Source organism: Centroberyx gerrardi, chromosome 23 (genome assembly GCF_048128805.1).
Source record: "Centroberyx gerrardi isolate f3 chromosome 23, fCenGer3.hap1.cur.20231027, whole genome shotgun sequence".
Classification (NCBI taxonomy): Eukaryota; Metazoa; Chordata; class Actinopteri; order Beryciformes; family Berycidae; genus Centroberyx; species Centroberyx gerrardi.
The window spans coordinates 10330214-10347584 of record NC_136019.1 but is presented as its reverse complement, the minus strand read 5'-3'; the positions used below and the strand labels follow the sequence as shown (position 1 = coordinate 10347584).

Below are 17371 nucleotides of genomic sequence, written 5' to 3'. Positions count from 1 at the left end.
AACTTGTCCGTCAATACTTGGATATATCTGTTTGCTTGCCTACATTTGTACACTTGTGTGTGTATGTTAGCGTGTGTTCATGTAGCCGTTTGTGTTTGTAGTTCCTGTGTGTGTCCGCATGCCAGTGTGTGTGTATGTGTGTGTGCGGGAGTGAGTGCCTTTGATTGTCCCACTGTCCACTGCCTGTCAGGGACCACTTTGTGACCGTTGCCGTGGGCTACCAGATGGCTAATTGAGCACTCTGTCATGTCACCTCCCTTCACTGGGGACTGAGCCAATCAGCACAGGCCAGACTTCTCAACTGCCGCCCCCACAGACATCACAGTCCCATCTTAACAGAGTCCAGCTTTAGGGGCCCAAAGGGACTGTTTAGGAGGCTCACAGAGAGAGCCTTGTTACAACTTGATACACCATCTACCCACCGGCTTATTTACATTCTCTCAACCTGAGTGGTTGGAAAATAGAGTGCGTGTGCGTGTGTGTGTGTGTGTGTGTATGTATGTATGTGTGTGTGTGTGTGTGTGTGTGTCGGACTGAGGCTGCTGGGGGGAGACTCGCTTCCCTGGAGTTTGCTGATTAAATTCTATGTCGCATTCCATGTATTCATGATACTTCTATTGGCAGGCACATTGTCCATGTTACTTTCAAAGCTAGATTACAGATGTTGCTAACTACTGTAAGTCCACCCGGGCTTTATGTCTTGCTGATCCCGATTGGCTCTGCACCCTGATTCGGTTCCACATCAATAATGTGTCGCTGTTGTTGTGAATGGGCTGCAGTGCATAAAAATGCCTGCATCCTGCCAGACACGATGCTGTAGTTGATATGGTTGCCACATGCTACTGCGACTAGACTGCTACTGGATTATGGATGGTAGTGCGTTTGTTTTGGTGGTTTTTCTTTTTGTTATCCCTATATCTTACAATTATAATGAGCGTCTTGGAGATCTATTGTCATTTGTTTCATGCTGGTCCACTTGAAACAAAACAATAGATATTGTTTTTACAAAACTTTACACAAAATTTTAGCTTAAAATTACATCCTCAAACATAAATATTTTGTAAGGAAGGGTACTCCTAACTTAATGATAATGAGATTTACTTTCATAATGAGATTTACTTTCATGTCAGCATTCATTTTGTAAGAGCAGGCTTCAATTTCAAATGTTGGATATCTCATTTGGGAACAAAACTCTTAATTTTAGGCGCCTCTATGTGATCAATGCCATCCATTTTGTTTCATTAGAATAACGGTTAATTAGTGCAATTGAGAGATTGTTAAGCTGCATGTTAACATAATTAATGAGTTTGACATGATGAGTCCATAAACAAAGCACAAGCAAATTAGGAATAGGCTGTCTTGTCAAAATAACTGACTGTCTTTTTGTGGGATGATATGTGCCCCTGAGATGAGGTGCTGCTGGTTTCTGTGAAGGGGGGGAAGTGTCGCTTCAATTAAAAGTGGTTTCAATTAAAGTTATTTTACCTTGCTTGATGAGAGAGCTGGAGGTACTGAAGATAAAATCTTCAAGATATTGCCCAGGCTCTGGCAGAAAATTGAACCCCAGAATTGAAGCTAATTGAATTTGAGAACGATAAGGTTGAATGTGGGGAGCTCTTAAAAGTAGCGAGAAAGGATGAGCAGAGAGAGCGCAGAAAGAAAGAGAGGAAAAATGAGCGAGGAAGACGATGAGACAGATATGGACAGAGATGAAGAGAGGAGAGAGCAGAAAACTGTTGCCTCATTTCACACAGATCCATCAAGTTTTCTGCTTCTCAGCTTTCCACGCCTTGGTAGAGAATGGCCAGGTGACAAAGTCATGACTAAATAGATAGTCGGAGTCTGTAAAATAATGTTATATGCTTCAAGTAGAAAAAATGGATAATAATGCTGTGCTGCTTTATTGATGCACATTGGGAAATTCTCAGTTTGCTTTCATCCCTCCACAGAGAGGTCAGAGGTCAAGTTCAGCTTCCCTGTAGCTGGTAGGGATTCAGAGAGAGAGAGAGAGAGAGAGAGAGAGAGAGAGAGAGAGTTCACATCTGGGATCTTGAGCTGTCTCCAAAAAACATCCGACATGAATTGAAATTGGCACACAGACATTCAAAAGATGTTGAATGAATCAGCTTTTAACTAGCTCATAATTAGTTTGACTGCTTCCCTGCATAGTTAACCTTATTCCTACTGTAACGTCATATTCTTTCTTACACATTCAAATGTGTTTTACCAACACACACTGGTGAATTCAGTGGTAAAAACGCAGGCAGTCATTCAGCCTAACATTTAGATGAGGTGATAGAAAGATGAGAGCAGTGTATTTAAAGTGCTGAATAAGGATTTTTTATATATGTATGTATCTCAAAGCCCACTGGCATAGCCCAGCTGCAGTTCTATTATTAAATAGTATTAAAATGTATCTTTGTTTTTCAGCAATATGCATTTATTACTAAAGTCATGGTATTACTGGAAGGCACGCCTACACAGCCGGTTCAAAATATAGTAGGCACACTAAAAATTCAACATTGACTGTTTCCTTTTCGGTGAGATTGTCTCCTCCATTACTTTTGGATAGGGTGGGGGAATTGGATGTTAAGTTATCGGATGTTATTGGATGTTTAAGTTTTAGTGCTGTAAAATAAATAGCTTGTTAAGGCTGAACATCATCATATTATTCATACATTCTTGCACATCAACTCTTCTATGCGTCTCCCCCCCTTGCAGATTTCCCCAAACTGGAGCAATGGTCAGAGAGCGTCTCCCTGTCTGACGCGCCCCTCTTCATGGACGGCTTCCTCTACGTCTCCCCCGGCTCCGCCAAGGCCACGCTGGACCGCCGTGGAAGAGACGGTGAGTGTGGATGCAGTTTTGCAAACCCCCAGCGAGGCTAATCAATCCATCAATCCGTTTGCAAGCCATTTAAACTGCCTGTTTGTCAGAGGTCCCTTCCAGTTAAGCACCGATCGATCAATCAATGTCAGTCTGTCAGTTGTCAAACTGCCAATCGTTTAATCCGTACACCAAACAGTCCAGTCAAAACGATCGATGAATCTGTCGTTCAAATGCTTTCTGCATTGGTCCTCAGAGAATTGTTGTCAGATAGAAGTATGTTCTAAGAAGACCCAGCGCTGAGCGTACAACTGAAGCTCCGGGCAAATCAAGGCCAGGGTAAAAAAATATCCCAAAAAAACCACTGCAATGAATCACGGTGGAACTCCTTTCTAAACCTACCCGACAGATGGCACTCTGAGCATTAACTGACTCTCACGCTACCTCCAAAACTTACGAATCCCCCCCCCCCCCCCCATCTTTGTCTTCCAAGGCCGTTTAAAACTTTTAATCAGGCTCCGTTTCCCATCCAAACTCTTCAGCTGCCGGTGCACCTCCTGCACTGGAACGGTCCCACTTCTCCAAACAGCTGGAGTGTTTCTGGGACCCATGGGTAATTAGGAGAAGGAGCCGGCTTCCGATGCTCCCCCCTGGGGAAGGAGGTGATCGGGAAGGTGGGGATGGGGGATGGGGGATGGGGGAGAAAGGGATGGAAGAAGGTGGGGGTGATCAGCGTGTAGCTACCTGCCACCGGAATGAGCTGAATCTCCTGCACCTTGAGCAAGGCATCCATCCCCCCCCTACCCAACCACCCATCCACCCACCCACCCAACCCCCCCTCTCGATGGGATGGGGGAAGACTTCACAGATTCACACCAGTGCAACTACTTGAAATTCTCATTCTGTGCGGCCACAAACTCTTTGTATTTCTCATGTTCACTGAGCGTTCCTCCTGTCAGTGTGATTCCTCTGCATACTTGTGAATGTGGCAGAGAAAGAACAGTATTTGCTCGTGCTGCGTGATTTACCTCCTTTTATACAGGCCGTTTCTGCTCTTCATGGGATGTTGCGCACTATATAGTTAAAAAGCCCATCGGTCACACACTTGTCAGCGCGTGGTCTTGCTGTGCCACCTGCAGTGTGTTCTTGCCTGAGATAAGACATAACAGTATGAGTGGAGAGTGCTGTCCCTTCAGTGGAGCTACAGGTGTCCATTGTGTGCCACTTTAGTTACAGTTGCGCATTTTGTACCACGTAAAAGCCCACGCCCAAAGTTGTCTCTCCGCAGACAAGTGCCCGTAATATTTCAGCCGATAAATACCTTGTTATTTCATCTATTATGGAGAGCCTTACAAGTTTGACTTTTGTGCGTTAATGGTGCTTTAACTGTAGCTGCAGCTGTTGAAAAATTCAGAGGGGTTGGTTTTAAACTCTATGCATCCCAACTTCTTCAATCATGAGGAAGCGCTGCCGGGACTTTGTGAGTACGGAGGGATGAGGTATTTTTGAGTGTACTCCTGGATGCCTTTCGCTCCCAGGCTAATGGTTTGATGGTCTATAGATACACCCAAGCTCTTAATAATTCATAGGCTGTGCTCAGGGCTTAATAAAAGCACTGCGCCGCAGCGTCTTAAACATAGGCTTTTTCCGTCTGGAGACAACTCCAATAGGCTTTTGTGCTCCGACTGATGGGAGCTAAATTCAGAGTAAGCCATAAATTAATTTGGCGAGCAATTTCGGTAATGCGCTTGGCAGAGGTGGCAGGGGATCACCATGCAGATCAACTGTGATGAAATAAAATACTGTGCTGCTTAGCAGGTAGCAACCCCAGGTTTTTCCCAGATGCTACTGGGAGTATAGATTGGGAATTGAAAAAACAATATTCCTTGTTATTGTTTTGTTTGCGCTGAAATCAAGGTTGATCTGTTCTATTCTCCAGCGTCGCACCGCTTTATTTGCTGTTTTGTTGAGCTCAGCTCCATATCCGGTTTACACAGTTGATTGCAGCTGATTGAAGCCTCGCCCCTAAATGGGCAAAAAGAGCGACTCATGCTACTCTCACGCTCAATGTGATAGTTAAAGAGTGTGTATGTGGTGCCAGTGTGTGTGTGTGTGCGTGTGTGTGAGTCTTGGGAGGTAAGAGAGACAGTAGGCAGTTACTTTCTGAAATGGTGAGTGGCAGCAGGGAAATGGCACCCCTAATTTCTGATTAGTTTTGTCTTTTCCTCATCAGTGCCGCTCCGCTCCTCCCTGCTCCTCCCTGCAACACTAACTCAGAACTCCCAGAGAGAGGGGTGGGGTATCGTGTGTGTGTGTGTGTGTGTGTGTGTGTGTGTGTCGAGGGAGGGGGGGAGTGCTGTTAACAGTTTGTTGAGGACACAAATACACCAAGCCCAAATGAACAATCCAATAACATGCATACAGTACATGCCAAGCTGTGGTCATGCTTTTAATAATAAACCAAACGGTGTAGTTAAAAATTGCCTGTCAACACTATTTATATTTATAAGTGAATTGCGTGAAATTTATTTGAGCGATTTGTCTTACTCTAATATGCTTTTTGGAGTGTATTTGTTCATCTTCCTATCCGTCTGCATTTCCCTAAACGAATAAGCAGTTCTGTTGCTTGGAGCAGAAATGCATGGTGGATGGTGTTGTTTTTTTTCTTTATCTTTAGCCATATCTGTCCATTCCTCCCTGTAATGAAGTGGGCTGTAATTCTGGCACAGACAGATCATTCAGATCCCTTCAGTTTCTCGATTTCCATTTCCAGCCCTCCTGACAAGCTGCCCAGCAGATGTCTTCATCGCAGATATTTTAGTCTGAAGGCGAGATAGACAGAAGACGGGTGGAAGGGGAGAGGAGGGGGGGAGAGGAGGGAGGGAGGGAGGGAGGGAGGGAGGGAAGAGGATGACTCAGTGGAGAAGGGCACAGCCTGCTGTTTCAATGCGGACCGAGCTGGGTGTCTGTGCGATGTCGATAAAACGTTGAGGGGGACATAGGGTAAATCTGGAGAGTGCAATAAAAAATAAATATGGGTGTGAGGCACAATTAGAGTCAAAACTTTTGAGTAAGTTTATTAATGCAGGGCTTTTTCTGTAACTTGGTCTATTCAGTCGATGAACAATACGATGGCTTAATTGGTACATTGATGACTTGATTAGTCTAATCAATCTGTTCATCTTGCATACTTGGAGCATTCAGCACATTTCACAAATTGCCCAAGTGAGAGAGAGCGAGCGAGAGAGATGAGGCAGGAGAAAAGGCGAAAGAGAGAGAGAGAGAGAGAGAGATTCCGCATTGTAGATTTGCAGGCCCTTATTCTTCTGGAAAGTGCTATTGCGGGGAGCGCTCTTGGCGCACAAGCTAATTGGCCCAATTTAGCTGGTGGAGGGATGTACTTTGGTTGGCTTCCGCTAGCGTTCTCTCTGGCGGCTGGTTGCGGACCCCTGCGGTGAGCGGCTGGGCCGGGGGGCCGTAGCCGTGTGTGGGGAACAGCTGGCGACGGACGCAGCTGCTTGATTGTAAATCAAGCGCTATTGTTCCCTCCAGTGTGCTGGTGCTTGTGTGGAAGCTAGTGGAATCCCATCCGCTAAAGGAAATGCTGCTGAACCACAAACAAAGAGGGAAGAAGGGTGCTCGGGATTCGGTGATGTGCTGCTGCGGATGATGGCGCAGGTTTTTTGATGAAGCCGGTTTCCTGATGTAATATGTCACGGGGATCCAAAGCCTTCATTGTTGTATCAGGAATGAAGTTTGGAAATGTTTGATATGCCATAGATTCCAATGTAGCAGAATAATATCATAACATTCGACTGAGTCATACTCATACCACAGTCACAGGTGTTTTCGCTGCAATCCGACTTTTACTACATCTACATGTGCCGATGCGATGGTACTGAAATGGTAATAAATCCTAGCATTGGTAAATGTTATAGATTGTACAGGTACAGCTATCTGCACCGATCAACTTGACTCTTTCTTTGCCTTGCTGGTTTGAGATTTTGTATTCACGGTTCAAATTTATTGCTTCAAGGCCCTCCACTCAAAATATCCAATTCCTGCCATCACAGCCTCTCCCTCCCTTTTCTACCCCTCTTGTTCATCCACAATTCAAGCCCAAAGAAGTTTATGTCAATTTAAATATCAGTTTAAGTCAACCAGTGGCGATTTCTGTCCGGCAGTAGGCTACATTTGTCAAACATTCGTACCTTTTGGCCCTCTTCCAATCCCTCTCCACCCCCGCCCCCCCTGTTTCCTCAGCATGGTAAGACCGTATGTGGGCATCTATACCTATGGGTGTGCTGGCCAGTAATAGGATAATTCCTCGGAAACTGGACTGTCAAGCAGTCAGGCCATTCATGTGTCCGCACTGTCTGGAACCAGGCTGCCACAGCAATTATGGCTCCCAGATTCCTGGTGGGAATTTTCATAGTGCGTCTCTCCTTGGAATAGAGAAGAAATTGAAAACGTTTTCCCCCTTTCCTTACAGGAAGATAGAATATTTTGTCAGAAGTTGCCCCAATCAGGGAGAGGAGTGTTACACTTGGAGGATTTGGGTATCACTTTTGCCAAAACCAAAATGAGAAATATGAGCATTTTTTAAAAATCTATTTGGAGCCTAGACTCCACTAATATAATATTTCAAGCCCTACATTCCACATGCCCTAGCAAACACCTGTTTCAAGTTGCCAGAACAACTGTTCATTCATGATAACTTAAAGCAATATTCCACTTAGTTTTAACATGGGGGTTATTTGGCACTTGACCACCAGGAAACCCAGAATATAAACTACTCACCACGATTTCTACTTCCCATTCATTTGAATGAGCCCAGGAAAATAGTCTGAAAACATATTTAACGTGTTGGTGAAAAGATTCAACAACAGATCCCGCTACTGTGATTTTCACCTGACTGTGGGTCCAACTTTTTAGAACATAATTTCGCCAATTGATAGAAGAGAACATAGCGGAGGGATACCATTTAGGAGAGATAGTTCCTGTTTGGGAGACTGGATCTAATTTTATTTTTAAATACTAATAATAATTTTAGTGCAAACCAAGAATATAAATGCAAAATGAGGACAGACCCAGGCCTTAAAAGCAGGATCTGTTGTTGAATATGTTCACAAACATATTCAACAACTTTCAGGCTATTTTTGTGGTGTCAATCAAATGAATGGGAAGTAAAAAACTTGTCCCCGCTGCATCTGATCTTGGTGAGTATTTTATATTCTGGTTTTCATGGCAGTCAAGTGCCGAATAACCCCCATGTTAAAACTAAGTGGAATATTGCTTTAAATGCTGAATAACTCCTGCAACCACAGAAACCTTTTCAAAGTAACAACACCTGGAGAATCAATGACATAACAGCTTTCTAACAGCTCAGGAGGGCATTTGGCTTCAGTTATGAAATCAGATGGGCCTCTTAAGGAGATGATTGCGCAAGGCGTTGGGGAAGAAGTAGAATTGAAACTATTCAGTTATTAGCCTATTAGAGGAGGGAGGTAAGGAAGAAGAAATGACAACAAAAATATAGAAGAAACCAGAAGAACAAAACAAAAGAACTTTCCTCCTGTGAAAAATGATGGACATGACATTTTGTGCGAAACCTTGGCAATCTGGGGACATGTTTGCATGGAGGAAAAGCGCATTATGCTATTTTTTTTTTTTTGTCACCAAGACAACGGTGCGTGCTGTCAGATAGATTGGATTGGTAATGACTTTAAATACCAGCTCTCTCACACACACACACACACACACACACGCACTGCAACCGCCACATGCATGTGGCTGACTTAATGTGTGATTGGTTTCAGATAGAGATGATGATTCTTCAGCGGCTCGAATGTTTTGTTTTTTTGTTTTATTTTTTTTTTCTTTAAGAGAAGTGAGGTCAGAAGCACGGTGTTTTTTAAATGCCACAGTCAGTAACTCGATATTAGTCATTTTGCATTCATAAAGCTGTTTGCCGAACGTTGTCCAAATTGTTTTTCGAAAGAGAGAGAGAAAGGAAAGGAGAAAGGAAGAGACAGAGAGAGCCATACAAAGAGGTGGTGCAAGGGTGGATAGAGCGAAACTGACATCCTCCTTTCCTATGCTTATCACATCCTTTTGCTTTTAACAGCCAGTTGTAGACACTTTCTTTTTTATTGGAACTATATCTGTTCCTTCAGAAACATCACACACAGTTGGCAGAGGAATACACAATTAGCATATTCATGAGATGAATAGAGTCGAAACTTTGGAGTCGCGAGCGACAGGGGGTGGGGGGGGGGCTGTTTGTGTGTGTGCGTGTTTGTTGCGGAACAAAAAAGCAGATGGCACGGTGACTTTGAAAATCCAAAATTAGGTATGTTTTCATGAACTTCATGCTCATTGGCTATGTAAATCGCAGAGTCAGACAGTCATGAAAGACAATGTTGTGTGTTTTCCAGCTTTTCCACTGAGATCGGTGTTTGTTGATTGAAATCTGTTGGGTACTTGGAGTCTCTTAGCTCTTAATAAAGTAGACATTAGTGACAGTGTGAGAGGGCAAAGTCGTGTGCGTGTGCGTCTCGCATATGCGCTTGACCCAAATGTCCTCGCAAAGGTAGAGAGATGAGGAAAATTCTCCAAAGTGTGGAAATGTTAGGGTTAATTAAGTTAGAGTAAAGGTTACACATTCAGCGAGGCGGGTCTTGCACAGATTGAGATCCACATGTTCGAACTGTTCCTATTTCGACTTGGATGATTCGAGGTTTGGGCATGTTTTCGCTCGCGCACATGCTTATTCAAAACCTTCTTTGTCCTTCCAGTTGTTATGGTGGAAAATCTTGATGTTTTGCCTTTTCTTGTCTCTCTTCTGAGTCATTGCCTTGAAATGCCGTTATGTCTTTGGCTCAGTCTTGTTTAGGATGACTGTGCACAAAACTGAATTTGGAAACCATCTCTTGGTTAAAAAAAAACAAAAAAACATAAAATCTACTTTACAGATTATGAAATGATTTAGGCTATTCTGCATTTTTGCTTATGAGAAATCACTGAAAGAATTATATCAAAAAGAAGTTGTATATCAAATGATGAGTTGATCAGAAAACATGTTTGCATCAAATACGACCTGAATGTTCCCAGTATGTTGTCTTTTCCTTCCCCTATAAATACAGCTGATGTGTACAGCTGATGGCACCAATGCCATTTGGAAAGCAAGGGTTAGGATCTCCATTGATGATCTCTTAAAAACTCAAGCACATAAATGGCAAGACACGCCTTGCTTGGTTGTGTGTGATTCGTCAAATTGCTTTAAATACCATTCTAATTGTTCAGACAGACCAATCAATGGCATTGCACAGGCTAATTAATTTCTTTCAAGCTGAGTTTCAAGACTCTTCGGATTATACCCTATTTGATGTGTTTGGCATTTATTAGTATGCAGATGTATGGTTCTCCATCAGGAATCCAATAGGAGCGCTAGACCTATTGTAGGGTTTTGGGTGCGTAAGGAAAAGAGCTACAAATGGACTTAAGTTAGGGTCATAATCCATATAACATAATGTGAAGATGGACATGCCACATTTACATATTCATCATGGTGCTGAAGGTCTGAATTGGGTCCTTAGTGGTTAGGATTCAAGATTAGATTTAGAGGCTAAGGAAGGAATGTAAATCAATGCAGCGATGGAACATTCTCACAAGTAATACAAAAATGTGCGTGTGTGTGTATGCTCTCACTCACATGCGTCTGTGTGTGTGTGTGTGTGTGTGTTTTAGACATGGTGCGTCGTTGGTGCACCTTGGAGGGCGGCTTCCTGAGTTACTATGAGAGCGAGCGAAGCCCCTCGGCCCTCGGCAGGGTGGACGTCACTGAGGTGGTCAGCCTGGCCGTCAGCAACACAGAGACCATGACTGGAGCTGGGTATGGACACACACACACACACACACACACACATATCGCTGCTGTCGGGTGAAGACCATGTATATATGTAAAAGCCATGTATTCTTGAGGGTTGTAGAAGACTCTGTGATCCTTCAGTTTAAGTTAAATCATGAAAATCACCAAAATTTGAGTTACTAGGCTTTCACCCGACAGCCACAATATATAAATATTAATATATGATGCTTAATATTAATCTGCAACCACTGAGTGTGCATTTACACAGGATTCAAATTTTTCAGCCAGGTTTTCATTCTCACACTCACACACACATTTTTAATGCTTAATTTACATCCACAGGGCTAAATTGTAATTTACATGGGATTCAAATATTAGAGAGGTTCAACCTGCTTTAAGGACTCACACACACACACACACACACACACACACACACGTAAATACACAGACACATTTTAAATTATTTGCATCCACTTGGCTAAATTATAATTTACATTGGATTCAAATATTACAGAGGTTCAACTTGATTTAAGGAAATACACAAACGCACACACACACACACACACACACACACACACATATATACTGCTGTGTTGTTTACCCACCTCTCCTCCGTCATATGTCTCATTAGCATAATCATAACTCGAGCATTATTCAATTTAACGGAACCTATCAGGGCTTTACGAGTGCCATATTTCCTGTTTACTTGGGCAGAGATGCAGGCAAACAGCTTAGCTTTAACTGCCCCCCTCCATTCACTTTACAGAGCCGTATTCCCAATCACCTCCCTCATTCCTCTGTCAGATTATGATTCAGTTAAAAAGTTGGTCTGACAACAAACTTTCTTTATTTCTTTATTTATATGGAACCGGCACACAAAGACACACAGAGAATCAGTCTGTCTCGATCGCTTTCTGTCTATCCTGTCCTTCGTCCCACGGATTGTGTGTGTGTGTGTGTGCAGAGAGGGGCGTAGCATGTGCATCTATGTGTATATTTCCTCTGATATCACAGATTTTGCTTGTGTATGGGTGTGCAATTATATATGTGTGTGCTTCAGTTTATCACCCCCAGTGAGGAGTCTGATAATGGGTTATGATTAGAGCATAAGCCAGGTCCGTTATGGCAGCAGCAGATGTTATGAAGAGGGAACAATGTTTTTATTTATAAATGTTATTTATAAAGCCATTAGAAGCACATCTGCCTAGCTGAAACTATGACCCTGTTAATGAACTGGACACATACACACAGCCATGACAGGCTACAATAGTCATATTGTAGCAATCTACAAAGCGACAATGACATGCGCCATTTTTAGCCACGCGCATACATCCCAGTTACAGGTCATAGCGTCGCTCCAGAAAGGCTATTATTTCTCTGTCGCTAATATTCTCCCATCATAACGGCCATAAGTTTCACTAGATTAAACTCCCCCTCACTTCTGCAGCCTCCACAGTTCCCAGCATGCCGGCGCGCGGAGAGAGCGGGGACGCCTCACCTCTTGACTGTCTACAGCTCATGAATATTAACGTATGCAGATGACACACTCCCACCAGCAGCCTATCGCTGCGCTACAGGAGGCCGTAGGTGTCGTTTCCATTAAACACAGCATTTGGGTAATTTCACCAAGGCGGAGGACACTGTGAATTATAGCATGGCCCCGGCGCGTACGTTTTGCTAAGGCTGTATGAATATTACCAGCCCACTTCTTAGGAATTAATGCAAAGGAAATATGTTGGATGGTGATAAGTTGAGGCGATTTAGGGACTTTTTTTGACTGTCTCTCTGTTTCTGCAAGAACATTTCTAGGTCATTTCTGACCTTCAAATTTAACTGAGAACCTTAACAAATTCTGTTCTTTTTCCATTTTCCTGATTTCTTTTTTTTTTTTTTTTTTGGCTGTTTTACACCCCATTTTTCTGTCACTCTCATTCTCTCTCCCTCTCTTTCTCTCTCTCTCTCTCTCTCTCTCTCTCTCGCTCGCTCTCTCTCTCTCTCACACACACACACACGCACACATACACGCTAACACACAAACAGCAGTTTTTAAGGACTTTCAGAAGGGCTTAGGTACTAACTTTGCTGACAAGATGGGTAATACATGGGGATGGGGGCATTAAGACTTTCTCAGAGCACGCAAAATCCTTTAGGAGAAGATATAAGGCCACAGAAGTACATATAGAAACTGCATGTGAAAACGCCTAGTGAATCTTGTGCAGTACCACCAAGGAAAAAGAAGCATTTCCTGTCAGTTCTGTCAATTTGTACTCAAGTAGATCAAGCATGCTCTTTACTAGCACACTTCAATAACCACACCAGCTTTTGGCTAAGTAAATTGGAAATAAAAAATGTATTTATGTATTCATTTTTTAATCTTGTCCGCAGTTTTTCCCCACTCCCAATAATTAACTTCTTTGCCTTTGATCAGTCAATATCAAATCTAGTGTTCCTGGAGGCTGCATTTTGCTCTTATCAGCAATGTTAGTATCAACTACGGCTGTTACAGTAAAAGCCAGATGACTAATACCACTCATTTCATATTTGTCTTCCCTGACATAAAAGAAGTAGGCTAGTAAACCCTACATATTACTCAAATTAAAGTACAGACTTTTGGAAGCACTAACGTGTATAAGTGTGTAAGAAAATCGCCATATTGGTAGTAGGTTATTGTCCTACCCCTTTGCAAACACACACGTCTCTCTCATTGAAAATCTCTCTCTCTCTCTCTCTCTCTCTCTCTCTCTCTCTCGCCCTCTCCCCCAACCCCCCACCCCCCACCCCTACCCCCTCTGGGACTCTGGGACCCTCATAATGCAATGCTCATCTCTTCTCCCTCTGTCTTATCCTCCTGTCCTTTCCTTACAACACAATTTGCCCAGCACATCTCCCTACTACCCCTCCACCACTCTCTCTCCCTCGCTCCCTCGTTCTCCCTCTGGGACCCCCTCTAACAAGCGCTTGCACACCTGTCGGGGGGTAGGAGGAATGGGGGGGGGGGGGGGGGGGGGGGGAGTGGGAGCGGGGCGGGGGGTCAGATGAGGTCACACAAACACCCGTGTTGCGCATGTTCCCCTGACACGCATGAGAAGAGCGCGACTCTGCCGCTACCGTGACCCCCGTGACACGCCACCTTAAACAGCCACTGCTGCAGCACTTAGAGCCCCCCCCCCCCCCCCGCTGTTCCATGCCGCCCAAAAATGAGCTATCGCTTGGCAGTGTGTTGAAACCATTAAGATAGTGATACTCTGACCTCCGTTCCTTCACCGAGAGAAGAGTGCAGCAGAGAGAGAAAGAGCGGGAGGGAAGACAGGGGGAGAAAGACCAACAAAGATTAATAGCTGCCTTTTTGCTTCCGACAGCAAGGGTTTTGCCTGTGTGTGTTCGTGTGTGTGTGTGTGTGTGTGTGTGTGTGTGTGTGTAAGGGTTTGTATGTGTATTTGCGATGCCATTTTCCATCCTAGATGTCTATAGTGAGCTGTGTGTCTCTGGCAGGGCCGTGTTTACAGTGGAGCTGTACCTGCAGACAGAGAGAGTACTGATGGTGGGAGCCGAGACACAGGAAACCCAGCATGACTGGCTCCAGGCTCTAGCAAAGGTGAGAGCCTGCACATGCAACACACACACACACACACACACACACACACAGAACACACATTTTTCATTGCCTCTTTTATAATTGTTTTTCACTTGAGATATAAAGAATAATCTGTGTGTGCATGCGTGCTGCAGAACCACAGCAGATCTAATACTGTTCCATACTGTATCCCCTTGCAATCACACACACACACAGACACACACACACACACACGTTTATGCGCACACACACACTAGCACACATTCTCCCCAGCCAGCGCCACACCGCCTGTGTCTCTTTCAATAAGACAAGTGGTCTTGCTATCTCTTCCCCCACATGCTGACAGGATCTTGTAATAACACCCTACATAAATGTGTCCCCTATTCCCTTTTTTATCTCTTTAATCCCAAGCAACCCAGTGCTAGATAGTGGGAGGTATAGCTGCACTAGTCCATATGTCTCTCCATCTGTACCATAGGCCTTGCACACCTCCGTATTTCAATTTGAATCGCAGAACAATAGCCAGGCAGAGCAGAAGGGAGGGAAATGTGCGCGGAGATAATTCAGCCAGGGAGCAGGAACGGAGGAAAGGTTTATCCCTTCAAGACGGCGATGGCTGCACCTGTTGTTTTTCTGTGTTGTGCTTTTTGTTTGTTTCGAGGGGACATAAAACAATAAAAAAAAGTTTCACTTGGTCGACCGTGAAAGTTCTCCATTCGTTCGCTGACTCCTGTTCTCTTTTTTTTTGCCCGCTTTGCAGTGCTTCGTCCCGTCTAAAGTTGAGGGAATGGCGCAGAGAGACAGCGAGCTGATTGGCAGACTCCACTACAAGGAAGGTCATGACCTGTACCACTGGAGGACGGGTTGGTTTACTCTGGAAGGCTCTGCGCTACGCTTCAGCTCAGGAGAAGAAGAGGGGATGGAGGAGATGCTCCAGCTCAAACAGCTACAGGAGCTCAGTAAGCTGTTCCGCTTTCATTTTGGGTTTCTCTTTCTATTTCTCAATTCCAATTCTATTTCTCTTTTCCGCTAACCACTGACCCCTTGCTCTTAACACATACAGTGAAGATTGCAATTTTTTTCCTTTCATACATTACTTCAGTTCAGTCTCAAACCACCAGATTACTGTTGCATATGTGAGCAAACAGTCCCTAGTTAAATAGCTGCAGGGGAGCTTTTAAAGGGGCAATAAGTATGATTTTTACAACCCCATAGCACACAACAACTATAATATATCTGTGTGGGGTTGAGAGGGTCATTGATCAACTATGCCACTACCTCGCCAGGTGCTGAGATTTCTTGCTTTTCAAAGCTCACTTTCACCCAATCCCCCACACACACCACCTACTTGCATTTTCACTCACTTCTTCGTTAGACATTTCTGTTGGATCTGTGCTTTAATTAGCTAGTGTACTTGTCTGTGTTGCAAAAATGTGACTGTAAGGGGACGGGAGGGGTAGGGGATGGGGCAGTGCCAGGAGGAGATGTTGTTCTATTGATGTTGTCGTAATTCCTACATGTTGCCGATACAGATCAATAGAGATCATAATTACTTCATGCACCTTTAAATGAGCACCACTCAAATAAGAAACAGGAGATTTGAGTTCTTGCAAAAGCTGCTCAATAACGATGAAAACAAAATTTTAGCATGACTCCGCAGTTTGCTTTCAGCGTAATATGATAAATCTGGGATGTTCACAGTGCGATGGTATCATGGTCGCACTGTCCTGCTGAAAGCCACGGTTTCCACTCCCCACTATCAGTCTTATCGGTATCATCACATTACTGGCAAATGCCAGTTATTTAAAGTACAATCAGTGGAGGGAAGTTGCCAGTAGGGATGTCAGGCGACAAAGTTCACACATAGCTGGCAGATGATAAAGATTGGGAACATTTCAATCGCCTGCACCAGTATGATGTGCAAACAGAGGGAGGGGAAAATCAATGGATCTTTTTAATCCATTTACAGCTCACTGTGGATCAAATCGCGCGAGTGCCCGCCCCGTCTTCTCACCTGGGGCGGGAGTAAAGAACTGCCGCGGCGCTCGCTCTTATTCCCGGCTTTCTGAAACCATATTTGTCACAGTTGGGGAGCCCTTAGTGCCAGGAGGGACTCTGTTTTGTCAGGGGATGGAAGGTTCTGGAGCATTGAAAGGATCCCTTTAGGAATCACAGTCTGTGACATGGGATTAACTGTTATTTACTCTACAGTGACACCGCCGCATGAAAGGTGCCCCTGTGTAGCAGTGAGGGATTAAATAACTACACATTTCATTTAAAATCACTGCATAGTTAAAACATGTAGCTCTTCAAACTATAACAAGAGTGTCGGTGTTCACTGGCGGTGTGAGGCAGACTGGACCCGGTTTTCTGACCTCAAGCTTTTAAATCACTTCTCAAAATGTACTTTTATCGTAAGGTCTTTCTATAATCTTCGACTTCTATTCATTTTATCCTGTTGCCCTCGCAGTCATTTATTTTCTATTTGTCTTATACCTATGACTGATTACTGTGTCATCTCATCGTCCAGTGTGTTTTATTGATCCCTGTCAATTGTTCATTTATATTTTCCTTGGTTGTGAAGCACTTTGCAACTTTGTTTTTGAAAAGTGCTTTATAAATAAATAATCAGTCATAAGTAGAAAAAAAAAAAAATCTTTCCCATCCCAAAAGAATGAGACTGCAGTACAGCACAAAATGGCTTCCTGAGGGCTCAGTTGTGTTCAGAGAGGATTGGTCTTTTGTAATATCTTGTGTCAAGATGTCTGCCGCACAAATAACTGGAACCAAAGTAAAATGAGAGGGAAAATGACAGATATAGTTGGATAATCATTAACCTGTCACAGTGCACAAATCAGCCCTCCCACTCAGAACTTTGAGAAATGAAAGGTTTTCAAACAAGATAAGCACATTTACTTTGAACTCACTCAATGCAATTTTCTCAGTGGATTTCTCTTAAGGCTGTAGCTAAATAGAGAAAAAACGTGTTAATCCCATTGCTCTGCTCAATCATCTAAAACTGTAGATAGGCATCAGCCCAAGACTCCAGTCCAGCATATTTAAGTGGGCTGTACTGCTGTTACAAAGGATACAAAAGATAA

General features: G+C 43.7%; 1 protein-coding gene across 3 annotated transcripts in view; it reads left to right on the top strand.

The window, feature by feature from the left end:
• The window catches only part of arap2 (ArfGAP with RhoGAP domain, ankyrin repeat and PH domain 2), a 111232-nt gene that overhangs the window by 67186 nt on the left and 26675 nt on the right, over positions 1–17371 (top strand). For all 3 annotated transcript variants that reach the window (XM_078291697.1, XM_078291698.1, XM_078291696.1), the window contains exons 16-19: positions 2722–2847; positions 10576–10720; positions 14189–14291; positions 15031–15229. In XM_078291697.1, the coding sequence (XP_078147823.1) occupies positions 2722–2847; positions 10576–10720; positions 14189–14291; positions 15031–15229 (573 nt within the window). The remainder of the gene's footprint in view (positions 1–2721; positions 2848–10575; positions 10721–14188; positions 14292–15030; positions 15230–17371) is intronic.